This window comes from Schistocerca americana, unplaced genomic scaffold, assembly GCF_021461395.2.
Source record: "Schistocerca americana isolate TAMUIC-IGC-003095 unplaced genomic scaffold, iqSchAmer2.1 HiC_scaffold_111, whole genome shotgun sequence".
NCBI classification, from domain to species: domain Eukaryota; kingdom Metazoa; phylum Arthropoda; class Insecta; order Orthoptera; family Acrididae; genus Schistocerca; species Schistocerca americana.
This window is the reverse complement of record NW_025725166.1, coordinates 471613-497141: the sequence shown is the minus strand read 5'-3', so window position 1 is coordinate 497141 and position 25529 is coordinate 471613. Positions and strand designations below refer to the sequence as shown.

The window sequence follows — 25529 nt, the reverse complement described above, 5'->3', positions numbered from 1 at the left end:
GTTGTTGTTATTGTCAGTCCGAATGGGGTTTGATGCAGTTCTCCACTCTGGTCTACCTTGTGCAAGCATCCTTGGCTCTCTGTAACCATTATTAAATTCATTATCATGTGTTTAAATCTGGTAGGAGGCATACAGTAATGATTGTAACACAGTACCACATGGAATGACTTCAGCGCAGTCACCACCAGCAACTTCTGTGCAAATGACTGGTCAGAGAATTCTGTACTGCCTTCACAGAGTGAATAAAAGTACTTGTTTCTCATGAGGTACTGCAGTGCTGGAAGTTAACACTCTCTGTACCAGGCCTATTTTATGCACCCGTCCCTAGAAACCGGGCAATTTTACCAATATTAAAAAAATTACTGCATCAAATCTACTGTTTGGATTGTGGCAAATTTGGTACCATCTTGAAGCTGCACATTTCTACTTTAATTCTGAGTGAAAGAAACTACTTTACAATGCACAGCTTTAAGGTACAGTTATAGAAATCACTTAGATGTTTTAAGAATTTAGAAAAAGTCATACGAATAAGGGAATACAATTGTGATTTATTTTTAACCAAAATTGTGGCACTACATTACATGTTTCTGATAGTATACAGTATTACATATAAATTTCACACAGAATCATATTGTTTTTTAGTGTGGAAAATTTTAAAGCAAGGTTCCAGGCAGAGTGCAACGCCACACTGTTCACATTCGTATCGTGTCTCTTTGCGAGAAGCCTTGCCACTCTGTTTCTTGCTCCTGGAACTGCACACGTGACACACACGAGCAGCATACTTCTTAGTAGTTGCAGGTATGTGCTGCAAAAAATGTCTCTTTGTTAGCCGACCTACAGTTCCTTCATTTCTTGGAATGAATTCAAGTGTGTCGTCTTCAACAAGCTGAACTGCAAGCACTGTTATAAAGTCTGTTATTGTAATTTTCTTCCTGTGCACTGCATTGTACAGCCAAAATGCATTTGATACTCCCATAAGCAGCAAATGGAAATATAATTTTCGCCACCATTTCACAGTTCTGTGCTGGAACGGATTGTACTGCAGGCGTTGGTCTCCAATATCCACTCCAATTTTATTGAGTTTGTAATCAAGTACCTGAAGTGGTTTCAATACTACAGACCCATTTCTCTTAGTATGCGTACCAAATGTTGCTTGATGCCTTGTAGACAATGTATACACATCTCTCTTATCTTTCCACTTCATTGCCAATACATTATCTTTACGCCGAAAAGACATTTCGCCCTTTTTCAGCTTAGCAGATACTAAATCTTTAGGCAATCCTTTCCTGGATTTGTTCACAGTACCAACAGCTCCAGTGCCTTTCTCTGCCAGTTGCTGAAATAGCTCTGGACTGGAATAAAATCGATCTAAATACACAGTGTGGCCTTTGTTCAGCAAGCTGCTGTCAGACAACAATCGCAAAATAACCGCAGACGAAGAATTGTCAACAATATGCTTACCAGCATAAACTTCAAAATTTACAACATAGCCACTACTGGCTTCAGCAACAGCATATACTTTCAGTCCATACTTATGAGGCTTATTTTGCATGTAAACACGGAAACTCACACGACCTCGAAATGGGCAAATTCCTTCATCAATTGTCACTTTTTCTGAGGGACGATATGCCTGGATACATCGCTCCTTCAAATTATTATAATATGGCAAAACTTTGTAAAGTGGATGAAATCCATCTTCGCCTGGTTTTTTCTGATTTGAATTGTCAACAAGATGCAAGCATGACAGTATCTGAGTGAAACGCAAACGGCTCATGACATGGGGACAAAAGTTACAACTAAGAACAGGATTAGTGCTCCAATGGTCCGCAATTTTTGGCTTTTTCGAAACACACATGTGGAAAATAATACCCAAGAAACGCCTCATCTCACTTATAGTCACTGGCTTCCACGAACTCAAAACTGAATGGGGCTTCAGATTATTTCCTCTTCTTTTCTTCTGTATTGTCTGTGATGCATACAAATTTGTCTGTCTCTTGAGTTCATTTACGTCACTGTCAGTAAGGAACACTTTACTGCAATCCAGTACAGAACTCGACTCATCAATATCCACTAGTATCTGCCTGGGTGTCGTGTTGACAGGCAGAGGTCGGTAGGTGTCAACTGCAGTCCACTCACTGTCTTTCGGATACGGCACAGCTGCTGGATTTGAAGCAACACCTTCAACATCATTCTCGTCTTCATCTGAAGACAAACTGTCATCAATCTCGTCTTCTAAAAAGAATATCACATTATGTGTAACTACATACATCGTTTACACATGTTCAACAGATATGTGCGTACTGCACAATTACGTGGAAAATTCGGAAATACGTACCTTCAAACACACCATTGCATTCAGAATCGTCTGAATCACTCTCTACATTATCCAGAGTGTCGCTATGATTGATCAAATCCGCAATTTCTGCGTCTGATAAACCGCGCCGAAACATGATGACAAACAACTGAATGATATACAGACTGAGAACGCAAAGATAAGTTTTAACATGAATTACAGCGCTGCCGTGACATCTATGGACGCATTTTGTTAATAAACATCTGAAAAACGTATAGCGCTGGCCAAACCCGTAGAAATAACGTTGCAGTGTTTTGAATGAAATTAAATGTAGCGGCCCGTAAATTTTACGGGCTTGGTGATTTTCGCGCGATCCCAGGCCCGTAAATTTTACGGGCTTGGCGCTTAGAGTGTTAAGCCGCATCCTGTTAGCAACTGACACAAGCTGAGTGGACCAAAATCCATTTAGTTCACTTTCAGAGGACTAATTCCAGACCACTGCTGTAGCCCCTCAATGAGCTATGGACATATGTGGACGTGTTTAGTCAGATGTTTTTACCTATTTTTCCACTTTTTGTTTCCATTTTAATTTCTTGTATTTCCTTTGTTTTGACTGCCATTGGGACCCTAGTTGTTGGGCTGCCCCAGTCCAATTATGCTCTTACTCAAGTCACTACTCGACAAAAAATTCTTATTTGCAGTTTCCTCTTTATTGGATGTGTTCACATTAGTCACATTGTGTTGCTGCTGTCATAATATCAGCTTCCATCCCTGTTAGCCATGACCACAGAGATATGCATGGCCAAAATACAAAGTTGCTTCAAAATTGTCCACAGCAACTGCTCTAACAGCTTCCCAATTAAATGTTCGAGTATACCAAAATGGGATAATGATGCATTGCCTGTAGTTCTGTCAAACTGTGCTCTTACAGATTACTTTAAAGACTTCAGTTTTGAAATTTCCTTTCCCCTCCAAGTGATGTAGGACTTGCCTTATGCATGTCAAGGAATCCAAATTTGCACTGCAGTTGGATTTTGTGTAAATGTTACATTAGTTTCTTGTAAAAGTTGTAACAGCAGTCCCTGACAGGAATGCCTGATGTTAAGTCATCAGTACTGAGTACCACACTTGTTGATGATAGTTTTGTTGGTTAAGCTGTGTATCCAAATTGGCATATAGTTCCTTTAGTTGCTGGATATAAAATTTTCCAATTGTTTAAACTCCCACACCTTTATGCTGGTTCTTCATGCTGTCATTGTTGCTCTCTGCAGTGTTGCTATGAACATGTGCTAGGCTGTTACAGTATTTGTGATTTATGATGCCATATATCATTGCTACCAATGTCACATAGTACACTTCAAGACACCTACACTATCTTCTTTGTAAATTAGATATACTTTTCTGCATATCACCTTAACACTGTCCACAGTATGAAGTGGCTTCCACTAGTCATTCACTATGAAACACACAAGTCTCACTTGTTCTGTGTGTACAGGTACAAATCAGTGAGGCTGATACACTGATGCCAGTTGCCACCGATGCATTTTTACAGGAGAATGCCATCAATAGCGATTTGGATGCCTACAGTGCTATATTTCAATCACATTGCAGTCTGCTGTAGCAGTGTGAACAACAAGAGCTATTCAGTGTAGTTTGGGGGCTAACTGAGCATGTGCTAATAAACACAAAATACATAGAAAATAACTATCCAAACCCTAACCAACAATGTACCTTGAACAAACTGCTTGCATCTGTAAGAAGCTCCCTAACAGGGTAGTGTGACTCAATTGAAATGAAAACTTATGTGCTGGCCACGCATGTTAAGTATCTGTGGGCATACCCTCGACACATTAAACCTCCTTACCACTGGGGCAGCTATTAGCATGTTGGAATCCAAAATATGAACTTTGATGAAGAATTACTCTAACACAACAACACTCTGGAACAGGTTAGTACACCCCTAAATAGAAAAAGCTCATAAAATCATAATGTATTGTTGAGGCCAGTGTCCTCCAGTTTTGTAGGTATGCAGTCATTACAGTACTTGCAGATAGTTTAAAGTGTTTCGATCAGGATTCTCGGTATTCATGTGGCCTTTATGGCTTCCTATCAACATCACACTACTAATACAAAAGAAAGTGAGTCACATAGTTGTAAGCAGCCACAACTCTGCTACACTACATGGCATGTCATTTGCGACGTGTGCTACGTGAACTGCTGTGGCTCATCACTTTGGGATCTGCTGGTTCTCAGTAACTTGAAATCCAATGGAGACACTATCAGAATTGTACATGACATAATTTCTCTATCTCCTAACTGTGACAGTCTGTAATTTTATAATGGTCTCTTATTCCTTTCCCCTTTCATGAGGGGTGTTCATTCCAGCAAACTAAGCTGTACCATTATTTCGGTCACTGGCAGTGTCCTTACACCAGCCTCCAAACACCAATGTTGCCTTGCTTTTTGTGGGCACCTTTGTCCTTCTCTGTGACAGTGGCTGTATATGGCAGCTGTAATGAATTCAGACAATTAAAATTAAAATATTTTGTGGTTCTTCACTTGGATCATTATGCAGTTTTCATCAATCTCACTTTTATAAAATTCCACATGTATGTACATGCCACAGCACCTGATTCCTTATCTCCATCACTATTTTAATTTAGCAACTTCTTGACATTAAAATGAGCATGTGCAGTGAGAAGACAACCACTGCCACATATCAAGATGTTTGATTTACACTCAAATTCTGTTGATGTAAAGTTATTCAGCTTCTTAATATTTTTACAGATGCCGCAGAAGTTGAGGATGGAGGAGCTGTTGGCAGGTGAGATATTTGCTTTCTTCAGTAGCTTAATTACACATTAAAGTTACGACTTTAATATTTTATTATGTGGTACTTTATTTTTAATCTTTTTCTTTGACATTAATATTCCATTGGTGGTGTGCTAAATAATTTTTGTGAAACAGTTTTTAAAAACTCTATACTATAACTTAACACTGGATGTTAATTATGTCATACATAATTCATACTGAAAATTGGCGGTGTTATTGTAACTACGAAAGATTGGTTACAAATGTGCAGTTGCATTGAAAATGTGTACTGTGGTAAATTGTGAGGGAAATGTGGTCAAAGAGGAAAAAGACAAATTTTTAAGTACCAAATTGACATTTAGAAATTTGTCATTGTAATGTTAAGCAAACATTACAAATAGGCACACTACGATAAGTAGTAATGAATTTTGCCACCTGACTGATGTGTGAAATAGCCTGACCCATCTGGGTGCCACAGTTACTCTCAATCCCCCGCCTGCCAAGAGTGTTGTTGACTACCCGGTGACAACATGCTACTGAGTACAAGGTGGCTGACTTGTTGGTGGCTTCACAACTTGTGTACTGCATTCTCGAGACCCATCTCATACTCCTCTCGCCCCCTCTACTCCCATACCAGCTTCCCTAATTTGAAAATTTTGGAGTTCCCCTTAACTTAAGTTTCACAATCCTTCCCTCAGTACTAGCCTGTACCTGTACCTGTACCTGTACCTGTACCTGTACCTGTACCTGTACCTGTACCTGTACCTGTACCTGTACCTGTACCTCCTATGTTACACCCTCTGCCACCCCATCACCTCTATGACATTTGCATTAAATCTGTCCACCACAACTCCTCACGCAGTTGGCCTGCAGGTTTATGACAATTTATCTGGTTGGCAGAGGGACAGAACGCATCAATGTAATTCCTGGCTTAGCCTTTTACAGCTTATTTCCAGATTAACCCTTTCATGGCCAATCGAACGTCTTAGGCTGATGCATAACACTGTAGTTTTTCTTAAAAGTTAAGAAAGTCAGACTATACATACTGGAGACTTAAATCATCATAAATAATATAATTTGTTTCGCTGTTCACTTCAGTCTGTTGGGATAACTTTCTGGATCCACAACTGTAGAAATCATGTGGTTTTGTAGCAAAAAGCCATGTTCAAAGTGTATTTTCACTCCAAAGGAAGTATGTCAAGATCATTGAACAGAGAGCAGAGAAGATGAAATCTGAGGGTGCAAGATCAGATGAAAAGGGTGGGTGCAAAATGACTTCTCAACCCAGTTGTTCTATAGTGTTTGTTGCCAGTCTAGCAGAATGCTGGTGACTGTTACTGTGGAATAGCACCACTTCACACAGTCTTCCTGGATGTTTTTCTGGAACTATATCTGCAAGATGTCTGTTGCTGACAATAAATACCAACAGGAAAGTTTCACCTCATGCAAGCAACTCGTAGTACACCACATGGTCACCTACATCTAAATCTACATGATTACTCTGCAATTCACATTTAAGTGCTTGGCAAAGGGTTCATCCAACCACAATCATACTATCTCTCTACCATTCCACTCCTTAACAGCGCATGGCAAAAACGAACACCTAAACCTTTCTATTGGAGCTCTGATTTCTCTTATTTTATTTTGATGATCGTTCCTACCTATGTAGATTGGTCTCAACAAAATATTTTCGCTTTCAGAAGAGAAAGTTGGTGATTGAAAATTCATAAATAGATCTCGCCACAATGAAAAACGTCTTTGTTTTAATGACTTCCATCCCAACTCGCATATCATATCTGCTATACTCTCTCCCCTATTACGTGATAATACAAAACGAGCTGCCCTTTTTTGCACCCTTTCGATGTCCTCCATCAATCCCACCTGGTAAGGCTCCCACACCCCGCAGCAATATTCTAACACCGGACCTCTGCACAATATCCATAACATTATCTTGTGTGGATGCTCAAATGTCTATGTGGCACTGCTGCTCTGTTTGGACTAAAGCATTCCTTTCCGTTCTTTCTCTTACATTAGCATAAAAACAAAATTTCTAGTCATCAGTAACAATACAGGTTAGAAATGGTCAGTGGTATTCACCCACTAATCAAGAACAAGCAAGAGGGTAATGTACATACGGCCAACCACTGATTTATATGGTTTGGCATGTGGTACCCGTATGATTTATTGTTGAACCTTCTCCTTTGTATTCAAATGCTGCACAGTGACGGAATGGTCATACTTCATCACATTTTCTGGTTCTTGAGTGCAATGATGTGCATCATCGTGGATTAATGCATCCAGACGATCTTCATCAAATGCTGAAGGTCTTTCTGAAAATGGAGGGTCAATAATGTCAAAACACTCATCCTTTAAATTAGAATATCTTTCCTTGCCATGCTCTGTCCCATGGCATTATCCCCATACATGGTGAAAACGTTACCATTGAAACCACATATTCATAAACTCCACTGTTCTCATTTTGCCGACTTAGCCATTTTAAATTAAAATGTAGCAGTGCTTTGTGTCAACATAATATTCATAGAATGACAATTTACCTAAAAGAATGTGTCCACATTAAGTGAGAACAAGGTAATGTACTTCGTAAAAATGGTGGAAAAGACAACTGTATCCTTTGATCCCTAGGCATATGAACTTGTCTTAGATCACATGTAATGCCCCCAACAACACAAAACACAATGATGGGAAAGGCTGACTTAAAGCATACATTGTGTGCTCACTCTTACATTATTGGTATCGGCTGCATAAGTAACAATAACACAGTGCACAGTGTTCACTTAAGATGTCTCTCTGTTTTTGCTCCCAACATTTAATGTTCTAATGATGTACCAACATCATAATGCATTGATGGTGGGTGGTTTAAATAAAAAATATGTACAAATGAAATGAGCTTCGTGACAAGGCTGAAGATATATCGGTACATAGGACACTGCATAGAACTGTATGGAACATTGTAGATGTAACTGTAGATGTGCTCCAAGGAAGTGTGTGGGGCCCTTGATATTGATGTTTTATATTAAGGACATCACAGACATTCTTCTTCTTTTTGTTTTTCTGTTTGGGGTATCTAATGACCACATACTAATTTCAATGCTTCCTCCTTTGTTCTTCTTCCAGGTTTCCTTCGTCTTCACTATCTATCCTTTTTTCTTCCTCAGACCATTCTGACCCTGTCTTCCTCTTCTTCTTCCTGCCTTGGAATGCTTCCATTTGCAACACTTTCTTCTTGAAATCCTATCATTCTGCTGGGTCTTTTTCTTGTATTTCTTTCCAAATCTTTCCTAACTACTTGAATCTGTCCTGTTGTTGACATCTTGTCCCAAAGATGCTTAACAATCTGCTCATGGATTTCCTAGCAGCCTGAGTATTTTTCAAATGATTCTTAATTCTAGGACTTGAAGTTTGTGTAACTCATAATTCAACATTAAACATTCACTTGCATAGAGACATTCTGGTTTTACTACTGTGCTGTAGTGCTGTATTTTCAAATTTTTAGACACACACACCTTGTTGTAAATGTTCATGTTTATATCATATGCTTTCTCCATTTTACATACTATTTTGTCTACAGCTAATATTTTTGAAGCCATTGCCTTGAATCTTTCCTCCCAAATATTTAAGTTTATAAACCCTCTTTATCAGTTCATTACCTGTTACTAGGATTTCTGGGTCATTTTTTTATGTTTGCCCTAAAACATTTTTCCTACAGAAACTTTTAAAGCTGCTTTGTTAGGTATTCCTTCTAAGAGGTTGATTTGTATTTCTGAATTTGTTATATTTTTATAAAGAATGGCATAATCATTTGCAAATACTAGACACTGAATTTCAGTATCTCTTTTTCCTGAAGTCTCCAGTCTCATTGTGACAGCTTATGTTCTTTGCCTTTTGTTTCAATTATCTTACTATTTCCTCTAAGATGCAGTTGAGGTGGCGTGGAAACGTGTTGTCACCCTGCATTTCACCTGTTATTTTGAGTGCCTTAGGTGTTTCACACCAAAACTTTATTTATGCTTCAGTGTGTGGGTGTTTCACGAATAAGGTTTGCTAGTTTAGTGTAATGCCAAGTTCTTGAGTCACTTTACCCACTGTTTACCTGTCAATCAAATGCTTTTCTAAAACCTGTAAATGTTAAAACTATGTCTTAAAATTCGTATGGACTAAAAGTTGAAATTCTGTTCTGAGCCAGATTCGATCTTTCTAAATCCACTTTGATATTCTCCCAAATGGCTGTCAAGTGTTACTTCTACCTTGTTTAGTAATATTGTTAAAAATATAATACAGCCCACTGGCAACAGATACATACCTGTGCAATTATTTAGATAATGCCTATGACTTTTTTGTGCACAGGATGGATAGGAGCCACTTTCCAGTCTTCTGGAATATTTTCAGTTTCCCATATTTCTTCAGACATAATCTGAAGGTTAGTTGTCATTTCTGCTTGACACCAGTTATGGTTGAGATGATTTTATTTCTTCTCCACTGGCTTTGTTGTTTTTCAGGGTTTTTGTTTGTTTGGTTATTTGTTTGTTTGCTGTAGGTGGTAGATCTGCTTCCATGTTTTCCTCAAATATCTGGAAATTCTAGGTAACAATTCAGTTATCTACAGTTCAAAAATTGATCAAAGTACTTTCTTAGTAATTTACATGTGTGGTTATTGCTTAGACCTATTTTACCATTTTTGTCTCTGATGTAAATACATTGGAGCATGATAGCCCTTTTTGAATAAAACCATGACTGTATGTATGAGAGCATTTTTTCTGCTGTAGTACACAGTGATTCTTTTTTATCACTAATTACGATACTCGTGTCATCTGCAAATAGTAGAATTTTGGCTGGGCTGTCTGGAGCCTGTATGTCATTGATATAAACTAGAAATAACAATGGGCCCAGAATGCTGCCCTGAGAAACAACTATTTAAATTTGTTTTGGTTCAGATATGGGTTTAAAATTGTGAAGATTCTTGGATGACCTCAGCCCAACAACTTGTGACCTGTTTTGCAGATAGGATTCAAACCAATTTTTAACGGTACCCCTGATGCATATTGCTTCAAGTTTCCCTAGTAATATTACATTGTTCACAGTATTGAAGGCTTTGGCTAAATCTAGATTAATTCCAACAACCTGTTTATTTGACTCAAAATTTCTTACTATTTCTGTGCAATATGGCTGTTTCTGTACTGTGCCATGTTGACTGTTATTTATTAGTTTATGTTTTTCTAGATATTTTGTAACCCTGATTTTCATAAATTCCTCAAGTATTTTGGAGAAGTATGGGAGGAGAGATATAGGTTGGTAATTTTCTATTTTATGTCTGTCACCATTTTTGTGTAGAGGTATCACTTTAGAGATTTTATTTTATCCGGAAATATCTCTTCACTAAGGGACAAGTTTGCTATGTGCTCTATAGGTTCGACAACACGTGGAGCAATTTTTTAATTATTGATACAGGTACATCATCCAAACCAGAGGACAATTTGGATTTCAAGCATTTAATGACTTTTAGAACTTAATGCTCGTCTGATGGGATTGCCATCATGCTGGTATTTACCATTGGAGACATCACTGTTAATTGTTGCTTAAAGTAAGGGGAATATTAACAAAATAATTGTTTACATTGTTTGCCATGGCGTTTTTTCTATGGGGATATTTTCATTATTTTTAAGATGGATTTCCTGTTCTTTAGTTTGACCCAAATTTTTTTCTTTTTTTTTACCTCATCATTCTGGACTTGTTACTAGCCTGCCTTATTAATCTATCATTACTTAATAATTTTGCTTTTGATATTACTTTGCGGTAAGTCTGTTTGTATGTTCTCACATACTCAACAAACTGCTGATCATGACATGTTTTTAACTTTAAACTTAGTAATATCGTGGTTTCACTTGATGTTTTAATTCCGGATGTACTCCAGGTCCCTTTGGATCCAGATGATCTGTAACTCAAAAGCTTTTTTGGGAAGCACATTTCAAAGTATGCCATAAAAGTGGAAGCAAATGTATTGTAAGCATCTTTTGTGTTTGTTTGTGCCAAGACCTCTGGCCAAACTGCATTTTTAACATTATTTTTGAACTGATTACAATTTTCAGTAGAGAAAAATCGTTTGTACTCCTTTTTATTTTCCCCTCCTTGGGAGTTGCAGTGAGATTAAAGGTTAGTGCATTATGATCTGATAATCCTATATTCACATTTGTAACTGCAACTTCATGTGTGACCACATTTGAGAAGATGTTATTTATTAGGCTTTCACTGGAATCTGTTGTTCTAGTGGGAGCTGATACGTGGGGAAACAAGTTGAAGCTTTTAGTATGTCTAAAAACTTGTATTTTACTGAACTCTGGACCAATAGATTAATATTAAAGTCACCACAAAGAATTATGGCAGAGTTCTCATTTGAGAAAAATGTCTAGCATTTCTTCCAAATTCTTAAGAGAGACTTCAGTATCTCCAGATGGTGATCTGCAAATTGCTGCAACAATTACTTTCTTTTCTATGATTAATGGTTTAGCCTCATATCTTAACTTAAATTTAAGCTTGGGATTTAGATAAATGCATACACCACCACCTTTGACATTTTGCCTATAGTACTGACTGGCAAGTTTATAATATGTGTGACCAAAAGGACTTAAACTATATCTGTACATTGTATAAGGCTCAGTCACAACTTCTGTGCATGTCTATGACAGGTGGGGTGGGCAGCCTATCAAGTTAGGCTGTGGTCTCCTGATCTCACATTTTGTGCTCGCTTACTCAGTTGTGCAGGACTCTGACACTTGTCTCACTCCTCTGTCAACACAGCTTCCCTTTCATGTCGTTTGTCCCCTAACACTGCAGTCAGGTGTCATGTGGTGTAATTATTTAATACAATGATGTATTATATTCTGTACCTTATCTTCTATACTTCTTCTCAAACTCTGTTATAATTACTTTAAAATTCAAAATTGATGCCTTTGACGCATATAAATAACTTACTATGTCACTTTTGACTTAACAAATTATTTATTCCCTTCATCATCACACTCATGAACTACACTAAAAGATCACCTTCATTCAGTATAAAAGAGACACTCGCAATAATTTTGAAGGTTCCTCTTCTGTGTCTCACAACATACATCAGTTGTTGAAATAACTCCTTCGGCAGCCTATTGCTTTACAGGACAGTGTGGTGACCCCACAGAATACTTATTTTAACACATGTAGTTTGGCACCCAAAGCTGCTGCGATAGCTGTACAGTGCTGAAGGTGCATATTGTCCCCTGATGTAAGTCACCACACACAAAATAGAAATAACACTAATGAACAATATCTGTACGTTTATGTTTGACATGTTGTTTTCTATTGCTCTTTTCATAATGTGTACACAAAACTTCTTTCAAAATGGCATTCATTGATAAGAAGTCATTGATATGTGCATCTCTCCTCTGGAGTGGTACATACAAGCACAGTCTGTGAACATGGTGCCCAGTGAACACAGTCCAAAGTTTTTTAAATTTTTTTTCCTATATGCCATGAATGTGGATTTCTTTTTGTAACTATGGCTTCTGAGATTGGTTATAGCCTCAGTACATCATTGTCCATGATAAAATACGCAAATTTACCCTCAATCGCAGCCATAATTTAAGAGCATGTCACTAAAGTGAACATAAAGTACTTGAAAGATGTTTTCTCTCTGTGTGTACAATAGTATCCAGTGCAGAACAACAGCGGCTACGGTCACCAGAGGCTGGACCCAGTACTGCAGGTGCAGCGAAGTCACCTGGTGAGTAAGAGTAAGAGCCCACTGTGGCAGGCTTACATTCCTGCTCTGTACACTAGAGAATCAAATGTATCTGGACACCTATTAGTGGACATTAAGATTTTGTGTTCTCCTTTGAGGACTTGAACTCTTCTGGGGACACTTTGACATTTCGAAATCTCTGTGGGTGGATGCCATCCCATTCTTCCTAGATAGCTGATACCAGACAAGGTAGAAATATTGGACACAGGGTATGGAGTGAAAATGCCATTTATAACTAATCCCTAAGACGATCCATTGCTTTCAGGTTGGAACATCGGCAGGCAAGCCTTCTTCAGGAATGCCACTGGTTATAAGCCTTTGCCTAACAATGCTGATCCATGAGAGGTACAAGTGTTGAGCTGATCAAATCGGTCGTTGTCTGTGAATTGTTCCTCTGCTGTGTATTGTACACAATACTGTCAAATATGTACTTACCCTTCTGCATTTATCATATCCTGAAGTACAATAAGGGGAGAACAAGTTAAAGAGGAGAAATTGCATATTGTTACACTGCCTGCTCTGCACTGCATTGTTGGCAGTAGAGTTAATGGCGGATAATGTTCACTGAGTAGTCACTCTATTCAAATTCTTCCGTCAGATACTCACGGAGTATAGCACTGTTTGTCACTCCAAATCTCGTTTCCACTCATCCACTCAACAGCAGTCATGGGTTTTTATGCTACAGTCAGTGTGACTTTATGTTGAACAGAAATGTTGTTTCCAGAAGCTGCTCAGCCACTGTAACCAGTTTTTCTAACTCCCTGTACACAGCCATTTCCTTAGCGGGCTCCTAGCTGCACTTCAAAACTGAAGAGTGACTGCAGCAGCTAACTGCAAGCTGGTTTTTACTATTTCCTACCACAATGATAGAAGCACTTGTCCATCAGCATACTGTGTGTGCCTGGACTTCATGTAGCATTGGTTGTTCCTTCACATTTTCACTTAACTGTCACATCGCTGACAGCTGACTTGGGCAAGTTTGGAAGGGCTGAAATTCATCCCTGTGTTAATTATTCAGGTGTAATGCAAAGAAAAGTCCATGTTCAGTGTACTCAGATCCCTGACTGATGAATTCTGCTTACAAAACAGTATTACCTGCCACTTCCTATAATATGTATGATGGCAGTATCTGTTGCCGAAAGAACAATTGCCATGGATAACCATGCAGCTTTGCTAGAAATGAAATGATGATTAAATGGATGGAGCGTCTGCCATGTAAGCAGGAGATCCCGGGTTTGAGTCCCGGTCGGGCCACACATTTTCAACATTTCCCCAATGAAGTACATCACCGCATGTTTGCAGCTAGGGTGTCCATTTAATTATCATTTCACTTCCTATAATAGTTGCTCCACCTCTCATTGAATTAAAATGCTCAGTTGCCCGTTACATAAGGGTGCCCAGGTATTTTGATTGGATAGTGGGTTTATAGTTCTTATCTATGTGATTTCTGCAACCCCTTAGTCAGTCCACCATACACAATTTAATTAGAATCCAGAAATCACAATATATTTTATTATATTTATGTTTTTGAATATTGAGGACTTTGATTTGGGGCGAGTATTTACTGACTTACAGAAATACAAAGTTTACCTATATAGCTGTGGAAATGTGTGTGCTGAGAATTACAGGGAGGGAAAAGGAAACAGAAAAATGGACAGGGAACAGGCAGGAGTAGGAGACGTAGTGGGGAGGTAGTGGAGATGAGTGACAAATGTAGTGATGGAGTGAGTGACAGATAGGATAAGACAATTGCATGCTCCTATCCTAGAGAGGTGAGTGGGGGGAACATTGAGGTGACAGTCTGGTGAGAGGCATTGAGTGGATATCAGGCTACATGGACTACAAGCTGCAATGCCTGTAGCTTGAGACCAGAATACCAGGAGAAGCCAGGGAAGAGGCTTAATCAAACAGTGGTACTCCAATGAATGAATGAATGAATGATGTGAGTAGAAGAAACAGAGGATGATTTGTATTTCAAAACTGAACCTTTTTGTACAACCTATTATGGTAGTAACTTAAATGGAAATATTTGGGTGTGAATCTAGTTTATAAATGGTCATAGCTGATGCGTTCAGTACTACCATAAGTTATTTGATACTAACATTTTCAGGGGCTCCCTTAACCTTTCTGTGGTCAATCAGACATAAAGGTCCTGCCAAAATGTTTGTTTCAGAATCTGCATAACCATAGGAATGTCCCATTTCATTGTGTACTGTGATCTGTTGTTCAGTTTATGTACAATTAGAACCCAGAAGCTGACAGGTGATGCTAGAATGTGTTTTTTTCTTTGTTGGTACAGAAGTGAGTACAGTATGTTTTGTAGAAGGAGCTTCCTATCTTTGGCTTAATTGTGGATGGCAAAGACAGTGTAGATATTATTTATCTTTGTTACATTATTTGCTAGGTATATACTATTTGACATGTATTTTCACTGATAACCCATTCTTGAAGAAAACTGATGTCTGTGTCTTGTAACTAAAATTAATGCATGTCTTTATTAATGAAAATCATATCAAAATCGTGACTGTAGTTGGAAATCTACCACCACAAATGTACAGATACTGTTCTCTTGATGTACTGTTTTTCTTCTTTCTCATGAGATAGTGTACTGGAGACATTTGTTTTCTTTTCCTTATTTTGTCTTGAATGTCTCAATAGTTTCTTGGAATTAATTGTTTACAATTATTTATGGAGCTGTCTTTTGAATTACGGGGAGGGTGGCTATGAAGAATACAGTCAGCAGAAATAAGGTTTCTATGATCTACTTTATAACATATGAAAGCTGATCACCTCTGAAATGAAGGTGCTGGGAGTGTATAGTAGAGTGAAAACAACTGAAGCATGTGGGATGAATGTGTCAATGCTTTTGGAGAGAATGGCTGATAATACAGTATCACTTCCTCTTCACTAGATTTGTCTCTGGTGCCAGTACCTTTGTTCATAAAATATTTCCCATCAAGACTTTCACTACAGTTTGATCCCAGACCAATCTGTTCATCTTTCTGCCTCACCTCTCTACAGGGAGTCCAGCAGGGAGCTGCCTTGCCCCATCTGCCACCCACACTCGTGGTCATATGTCCCACCTAATGTGGATGATCCATGCACAAGGAGAGAGATGTGCTCAGGTAGCCATGAACATTAGAACTTCATTGCAACACAGAAGGCACATGATAATGTTGGGCAAGTGAAACAGCTTCCTAGTGCAAGCAACATAAAAATACTCCTGATATGCTGTAAGGTTGTCACTAATATGAGCTAAGCTGAGCACTGCAAGCTGCACTGATGATGTCCTAGATTCCAATGTTGCTGTGCTCAGAGGAAAAGTCTTGACTGTAACAGCAGCCAAAAGTATGAACTGTCATCCCCATGGAGGAGATGGCAGTGTCAACCATGAGGCACACACCTGGAAGAAAAATACAGAAATTGGGCCAAGACATCAGTAAGGAGGTATGATGATGTGGAATGGTGCAGGCAGAAAGATACCAGGATGAAAGAAAGAAGTGCCACAAGGCATTTGAACACGGAGCAAAACCATTCAAACACTATGCAGAAGCACTTGAACACAGAGATGAAGGCTACCTAATGGATGACAAGACACTGGTAAAAAGCTTCCAGAGACACAAAAGGAATTATAAAAGCACTAGAAGAGAGATGTTCCTGAGTGGACAAGAGGAAGAGTGTTTCATTGTGGCACAGATGGTACATGCCAACATGAAGCAAATGAAACAACTTTCTGATGAAGGCAAGGAAGAGAATGCCCTGATGCATGAAAAGATTGCCACTAATATGAAAACTATTCTTGAAGCTTCCAGTTGAGCACTCTGTCTGTAACAACTGACAAACACTGCTGTAGGTAGCACTGGCAATGCCAATATTGTGGGCCGCATTCTTATTAATATAGTCATGCATTCCAAAGTAGATAGTTGATGTCGAGTCTGGAACTTGGGTTGGCTAGTGAGCCACTGCACATTCCCCTACAAAGGCTATGTAGTGGAGAAATACTGTTAAGTTGTCCAGTGTCGCATGGCTCCAGGGTGGAAACCGTGCAGTGGCTGTCATTGGCAAGATCCGCTGCACTGAGGGTGAGTTTCAGTTTCAAGCCTGTTCAGATGCCAGCAACTGACATACCTCTGTTCTGTGGCATAAGGCAGAATTGTAAAACACCAGCCAGATGCTACTCCACCCACTTCCACCTCATTCCTATTATGTCTCCTAATCCATCCTGTTCCCATACGCATCAGATTTTCTTTCTGTCTCACCTCTACAAAAAATCCACCTGAGAAATAATCTGCCTCACCTGCCACTCATTCTCCTCACTACTTGTACCCATCTGTAAGTAAAGAAAGGAGTGTTACATTGAATGTGTTTGATGTGGCATTATTACTGCACAAACAGCAAAAATGTGGTAAGTGATAAACATTTTTGCTATTACTTTCTGTGGGGTATCTGTGAGAGAAATTCATCATAATTTAAAATTATTGGTGAAGTTTTCTGCAAAACACCAAGTGCTCTCATTGCCAAATACTGGATGAATATAATGTCGGTACATGAATGCAAGTAGTGAAGGTGCATAAACAAGCTTACACACAGTTCCTAAATGTTAAACGTGACACTGTGTTAACTGTGTAACATAAGATTGTATGTTTTATTAAGCAGATTTTAAAATTTGATCAATAATTATGTGAAATGATGACAATAAACATTTATTTGTCCCTGCCAGTCTTCAGATAGCAAGCGTGCAACCGGAATAAAGTTCTGGCTTTCTGGAACTCGGTAATATTGATGGTTGTTTATAATTGAGTAGATTAGATGCTCAATTATACACTGATCCGTACTTTTTCTAAAAGATAGAAACAATTGATTCTGTTCTTTATCAGGTCATGTTGAAACACACTTAGTTTATCACTAGTTTGTTTTACTTGTGCAGATAAAGTATTTTTTATATTAACACGCAAATTCTTTTTTTGTCAATCAGGCCCTGCTGAGGAGGAAGGCACGCGCCCCATCGCTCAGGTGAGTGAAAGTAGTGGATGCACGTATGAGACTGGCAGAGCAAGTGTGATTTTCACCAGTAGCATATAAAGTTTGGTTCTGTGGCATGTAATGAACCCCACACTGCTTCCTGTCCTCCTCCCAGGGTGAGGACATATTTCATCAGCTCAGGGCTTTGAACCGTTAAAATACTTCCTCCTATTCTGAGCTACTCTGCACACTACCAACTTGCTTAATCAAATAAACTCCTTTATTAATATCCTATTCATCTCCATTTCAGTCTCATTGCATCTCCCATGGCAGTCTGTTTCCTGACATCACAAACTTTGCAACTTCTTTAGCACTGTTAACTGAAATGCTATCTCAAGTCTAAATTACCTGCTAAATGAACCAAAAAATATCTGAAAGACCACTCATATACTGGCTCTTAATTTAAAACAAGTAACTCTCTTTAATTATTAATGTCAAGTCATGTGTCATTGGTTAGTGTACAGAATCTTACTGACAGCTCGACTTCATCTTCGTTCTCCTGATGTAATGGCAGTTGTCATGATGCTGACAGTTCTAGGGGGAAGGCACATTGCTGAACAAGAATGAGACAGCAAGGAATAAACCCATGGACTGGTTGTTTGTGTTGCCATCATCATTTGTGAAAGTGGCATGGCTGGACCATGTAAAATTTGGGGATTCGTGTGGATGCTGATAACCACGCCATTGAGTGCCCCCTAACCAGGTATCATCATCATCATGATAGAATAAAACACTGAAATCATCATGAACTGTGAAGAACGATAAACTAATTATCGTTATCCCACCCTGCAGATATGCTGCATCAATTTCCACTAGATTTTGTGTGTTGTGGTTGGCAGGTGTTACTAGAGGAGGCCAAAATGCATGCGTTTTAACTCACGCAGGCTGGCGTGAGGTCTGGAACAGGACAAGGAAATTAGAATTTAGAAAAACTGACTTAGCTGGTGGAATACTTAACTTTAATCCATTAATGATGAACGTCTGTCTTGATGGTACATGATTCACAATATCAATAGTAACTGATATGGGCCCCTTGCTAGGTTGTAGCAAATGAGGTAGCTGAAGGCTATGCTAAACTATCGTCTCGGCAAATGAGAGCGTATTTTGTCAGTGAACCATCACTACAAAGACGGTTGTACAGCTGGGGCGAGTGCTAGGAAGTCTCTCTAGACCTGCCGTGTGGTGGCGCTCGGTCTGCAATCACTGATAGTGGCGACACGCGGGTCCGACGTATACTACCGGACCGCGGCCGATTTAAAGGCTACCACCTAGCAAGTGTGGTGTCTGGCGGTGACACCACATTATGCACAACAGAGAAGGGTATAAAAGTTTAAAGCCGTCATTTGAATTAAAAAAAAATAATAATCACTTTGTGGTGGTGACCATTGTTCATCGGTACTGTAGACATTGTGAGATGTACACCTTTACCAAAGCGATGTGTTACACCATAGTTGATACTCATTAAACATGACAATAAATATTCCTTAAAATTGACACTTATCACTTACTGTTGTCTAAAATGCTTACTGATTGCAGTTGGGAACTGAGATTTCTCCATTTTTGAGCAAATATCACAAACACAAATGACAGGTACTCGCAATTGCAAACACATTTCAAAGTACCTTTCTAGAATGATATCAGACTCATTCTCCTTCATACATTCATGGCCTATCCAACTTCCTAAACTCTTCTGAAAATACTTTCCTGCTTGTGAAATAACTACCAAGTAAACTACTTTGAGAGGTATACTTGTCATAGTGTTTGTTATGTTTGACAAGTGTTGATTAGTAATTCAATAAAACTACCGTAGTGTACTTAAGCACGTGCATCACAAATTGTGCAGTGTGATTTCAAAGTAACTGTTTAGTTACTTTTGTCATTAGGGATTTGCTTTCAGTAACATTAATATAGGTCTCTGGTATATTAAACAGAATTGAATGATCATTCTTGTGATCTTTCAGATCTTGCATTGACTTACTTGCCAGCTCCCATGACCATGGCAAACAGTCCTTTATCCAGTAAGTGGTTTCTTTTTCATACATCTTGTTGTTTAGGACCAATATGTGGCACAAATCATAAAGGTCAGGAATGTGTCAGATAAAATAAAATGTTTAAGAAACCAAAAAAGAGGAGCCATAAGTTTATGTAAATGCAGTCAAGAATGTAACACAGGAATGGCCGCTGAGGTGCCACCTCTCCATCTCTTTCCTCCTCCTCCTTCTTCCTAATCATGACATTATTCCAATGGAATATTAGTGGCCTTCAATCCAAAAAGATGACTTGCAGCTGCTCTTGGAATCGCAGCCTCTGCTAGTTCTCTGCCTGCAGGAAACAAAATTGCATCCTCCTGACTGATTTGAGCTTTTGTATTTCTTCCCAGTCTGCTTTGACTCCCTCTCTCCAAAGATGGCATTCCATATCGTAGGAGGAGAGAGGGGAGTCATGCTGCTCATATGGAAGGACGTTCAAAGTCAACATTTCTCCCTGACTACCCAGCTTGAAGCTATTCCTGTCCGTGTTTTACATTCCTCTCCTGAACTTTTCCATATGTACTGTTTACATCCCTCAGTCATTCCGTGTCATGGACACTCTTCATCCAGCTTACTGGCCAACTCCCTCACCCCTTTCTGCTGCTCGTTGACTGTAATGCACACCATTCTCTTTGGAAATCTCCCAGAACCTGACAGAGAGGTGCCCTCTAGGCTGAACTTCTGTCACCTTAACCTAATTTGCCTTATCGTGGGAGTACCCATCTTCCTTTTAACTACATGCACTCCTACCCATATCTGGAAATCTCCTGCACTGCCCAATTTGCCCATCATCTCATCACTGTCTCTAGTACGTACTCGAGCAACCATTTACCATTTGCTATCCATTTTCTGACTCCTACCCCACATATATGCACACCCAAATGGCAAATTTCTAGGGATGACTAGAGATTTACTGTTCCCTGGCACCCTTTGAGTAACATAATTTCTCCAGTTGTGATGGCCAGGTAGAGTATCTTACAAATGCCATCATTACCACCACACAATATTCCATTCTCGCCCTTCATCTTTACTGTGCCATGTCCCAGTGCCTTGATTGACTGAGCTGTGTTGTGACTCAACTCACATGCAGAGATGTGTTCTCCATGTTTTTAACCATCATTCTATGATGGCAAACTGCATTCATTATGAACAGTTGCATGCACAGTGTCGTTGCACCCTTCAGGATAGCAAAAATCTAGCTAGATTTCCTTAACTAGTTCTTCTAACAGTTCCACTACCTCATCTGTTGTATGGGCCCTGCAGGACCAAGATCCATTGGGCTGCTATTCTGCGGAGATTTCAAGCTCCACCCACTATCATTCTGCCTTCCTCCACCAGAAACAAGTGGAGGAGGCTTGGGTAGTACCCTTATTTTGACAGATTAGCGAGTGCTACAAGCTGCCTTTAGTATGAGGGGGCGAGAACTTGCTCTCACTTCCTATCGATCCTCCAACACAGTGCTGGACGATGTTTGCATTCAGATGTTCCTAAACCTTTCTTTTGTGGGCAAGCACTTGCTCTTTCTTATGTACAACTGCATCTGGGCAGAGGGCGCCGTTTGCCAGATGCCAGCATAAAGACACTGTCATTCCCATACCCATACCCAAGCCCAGTACGGAAAAATACCTTCCTTCTAGTTACTGCCCCATTTCTCCCACAAGCTGTGTTTGCAAACTGATGAAACATGTAATTCATGCCTGGCTGGTATAGTGACTAGAGTGTGGCAATTCACTGACCACTGTACTGTGCGGATTTTGATCAGGCCGTCCTGCAGCTGACCATCTCATCACTTTGTCAACGTGTGTCGCGAATGGTTTTCTGTGGATATATCAGACACTGCCAGTGTTTTTAAATTTGCAGAATGCCTGAAACACCTTCTGAAGGATGGGTATTCTTGATCTCTCTACATGTGGCACTTCTGAGGCCACATGCCCCATGTCCTTCAGGTATTTTTAAAGTATTGATTTTTCAAGGAATGTTGGTACTGCCTTGTCAGACACCTTTACCAGGAAGTTGGTGTGCCTCAGGGTACTGTTTTGAGTGTGACCCTCTTTGCTATTGCCTTTAACCTTATTATGTCCTGTCTCCTGCAGGTCATCTCCAGCAATCTACTGTTGCTCACTTCTACCCTGTTACCCTCCCACACCTTGTCCCAGCCTCCTCCTTACCCCCACGTGATTGCCTGTTTAATCATGTGCAACTGCTCGCAGCCTGGCTTCAGCTGCCAGAGAGTGTGATCACGTGTGTGAGAGTTGCATTTGCGTGAGTATGTGAGTGTATGTTATCTATATATAACAGAGGCCTTGTTCACTGAGAGCTCACTTTCTTACAGTTTTTTTTTCTTTTTTTTTTTTTTGTCGTGCCTGTGTGCTTTCCATGGTATTGTTAAATTCATTTCTGAAGAATTGTGATGGCTCGAGGCATTGAGGTGCTGAGGTAGGGGTCAGTGTACACTCATCAGCAAACAAACAATTGTGCCATATTAGACAAAAGCCTGGAAAGATCAGACCATTTGGCAATAGTGCCATAAAAACCAGACCAGGGATTGATCTCGGGGAGATGAGTGTCATTGGTGTGGTAAATGTGAGGTGTCTGATACTAACTCAGTATTCATGCTAGTGATCGCTTACTTAACTGCATAGGTTATGGACCTGACTCTCGGAAGGTTCAAATCACTGACATAAGCACACTCTTAGCCTTAGTATATTTATTGGCATTCAGATTCTAAGTGCTCACTGTCTACCATTCAAGCAACTAAGAATGGAAGACCAGTTTTACCAACAAGTTTTTTGTTTTCCACTGCCACTCATATTCTTCATTTTGCAGCTTGAAAATATATCTCTGCATGATTTAGAATGAAGGTTATGGCCTCAAAATTACCTGCTCTTCCCAAATCCATTCTCCATGGTGAAATGATAGAAGCATTGCACAGTAACTTGAAGGTGCAGAGTTCAAAGCTACACATTTCCATTTTTTAATTGTTTTTGCAAATTCACTAGAAAGAGAGACAGATTTTTTTGACATTTATGCAAATAATGGAATTGTGTGTCTGAGTAATGAAATAGCTGCTCTTGTTGTGTATGGGCTTCACTCTGTTTCAGATACATTTATTAAACTACCTGTAGCTAAAGTCATGAAAGTTATAATGTTTTATGATAGAGAAAATAACCAACAACAAAAGCAACATTTGAAGAGCTCTTCTCAAAAGACAGAATGAAACATGATACCTTTAACAGTTCATGATAAGAAATATTACACACTACTACAACCACACTTAATACTTACCATCCTTAAATGTTTAAAGCAGTGGTTAAAATTTCCCACAGTACTTTGACAAAGTGTGAACAAATAATGATGTACTTTTGCACCTACATACAGCCATTAAAGCTCTAATGAATGGGCAGGCAGCATTATCAAATTAGTTATCAACATTACTGGGTCAGCTACTTGTCAGAGAATATTAACTATAATCTATTAGATCTATTATGAACTACCAGAAAAAAGAATGCCAACAATTAAGCTTCCAGATGCATTTGAACTTGGATGCTGGCATCTTAAGTACTCACTTATGTGCCTTTACTGATGTAGATGTAGAATGGGTGCCAAGTTTGATATAATTATTTGAACACAAACCAGACCTCATGGCAAAGAATAGAAACAGTAAAACTAATGATTCACAGTATCATCCAGTTGCAGGCCTAGGTAAGCAAAGTGTTGCAACAAAACATTTGATCATATTCCATCAGATCTCATCTCTCACATGTGCCAAACTATAACTTCACTTTCCATTACAGTGCTTGTGTATAGTCCAGCACAATATCAACATTGTGAAGTGCGCTTCCACAAACATTTCTACAGCAAAAAGAGATCAAATTTCTTCACGGGGTTTACAATACTATTCAGGTTTTCATCACACAATGTTATTCTTGTATGGGAGTCCTAGTGTACTGCATATCGTGCTTGAAAACGGGAACAGGGAGAAGGGGAAGATGATGGCGAGGTGAGTTGCAGTCTTGTGTTAGACCATCATAGCAACAATAGTTGCGGGCACAGATCAGTGGAAGATGTCATGGAAGGCCTTAGAACATCACTGAGACCCTAATTACAAGTAACAGACATAAGAAATAAATGAATACACCTTTGGTTGTCGTTACTCATGCCCTGGCTCCAACTCAAACCATTAATGTTTGCTTGACTGTGATATTCCTCTGGTGCTGCTTGTGAGTGGATGACTGTAACTGAGGTATTGTCAGAGGTGTTAGTCATCAGAAATGGCATATTAGTCCAATGCTGATTTCTCTCTTGTCATGCTGATAAATGGCAAAAATGTTTAAGGAAATTTTGTTCAAATATGTGGCCTGTCCTCAGTGTAAGCTGTGCAAGGTTAAGCAAACGTCTGCAGTATGCAGATGATTTGGCTTTCCATCCATGCTTGTCACATATCTGGCAGAGTCGTGAATTTCTATGTATCCTGTGTTGACATGACAAATATTGAGGGGTAGTAACGTGCATTTTTAAAGCTATACAAATTCACCCCAAGGGTGACTATGGGAGTGGAAGTTGCCTGAGTATTGGGAACTTTGGATAAAATATCAACCTGTGTGATTGATGAATCTTTGGAATGTCAGAAGTCTACCCCTACTGTAAAGAGAATTTTAAAGAATTTTGTTGAAGGAGGCACTATCAGCAGAATGCCTGGCTCAAGAGACTGAGCACACAGCAGAATAACACATAGCTTGCCTGTAAGAGCCAACTAATCCCTCCCCTAGATACGAAGCAGTTGTAGTGAGTGACCAACTTCCCAGTTCCAATGATGCAGTTAGTTGAGGGCCAAGGAAAGCTGTACTGCACGCACTATGATCCACTATAAAACAGGAACTCAGTGAGGAAATGTTACACTGGCTGGCAGCCACAGAGCTACATCTGAATGCAATGTGAAAAAATGTATTTTTTCACAGATAAGTTGTCTTACCAAGACCAAACAGTAGTTTAGCAGCCGTGAGGGTCCAGACATAATGGCAAATAAGTGGTGACAACAGGTAGTACTAGCCGATTGTCGGTTTCCCCCGCCGGGGGCGTCGGTTTCCCCCGCCGGGGGCGTCGGTTTCCCCCCGCCGGGGGCGTCGGTTTCCCCCGCCGGGGGCGTCGGTTTCCCCCGCCGGGGGCGTCGGTTTCCCCCGCCGGGGGCGTCGGTTTCCCCCGCCGGGGGCGTCGGTTTCCCCCGCCGGGGGCGTCGGTTTCCCCCGCCGGGGGCGTCGGTTTCCCCCGCCGGGGGCGTCGGTTTCCCCCGCCGGGGGCGTCGGTTTCCCCCGCCGGGGGCGTCGGTTTCCCCCGCCGGGGGCGTCGGTTTCCCCCGCCGGGGGCGTCGGTTTCCCCCGCCGGGGGCGTCGGTTTCCCCCGCCGGGGGCGTCGGTTTCCCCCGCCGGGGGCGTCGGTTTCCCCCGCCGGGGGCGTCGGTTTCCCCCGCCGGGGGCGTCGGTTTCCCCCGCCGGGGGCGTCGGTTTCCCCCGCCGGGGGCGTCGGTTTCCCCCGCCGGGGGCGTCGGTTTCCCCCGCCTCAGTAGCAGTCCGTATGCCCACAT

General features: G+C 40.2%; 1 protein-coding gene across 1 annotated transcript; it reads right to left on the bottom strand.

The window, feature by feature from the left end:
* Positions 1-616: 616 nt before the first annotated feature.
* On the bottom strand, positions 617-25529 carry LOC124560740 (piggyBac transposable element-derived protein 4-like). Its single transcript, XM_047130928.1, has 3 exons — positions 25041-25529; positions 2336-2462; positions 617-2232 (listed from the first exon to the last, which is right to left on the bottom strand). The coding sequence occupies exons 1-3, from the start codon at positions 25527-25529 to the stop codon at positions 617-619; spliced, it is 2232 nt and encodes a 743-aa protein (XP_046986884.1).

Excerpts from the sequence above, each read along its gene's own strand:
- LOC124560740 (XM_047130928.1), bottom strand. The coding sequence starts at position 25,529 with ATGTGGGCATACGGACTGCTACTGAGGCGGGGGAAACCGACGCCCCCG. Across the intron at positions 2,463-25,040 it reads GGGGGAAACCGACGCCCCCG|TTGTTTGTCATCATGTTTCG; the intron begins GCGGGGGAAACC and ends TATATCATTCAG. Across the intron at positions 2,233-2,335 it reads ATGCAATGGTGTGTTTGAAG|AAGACGAGATTGATGACAGT; the intron begins GTACGTATTTCC and ends TATTCTTTTTAG.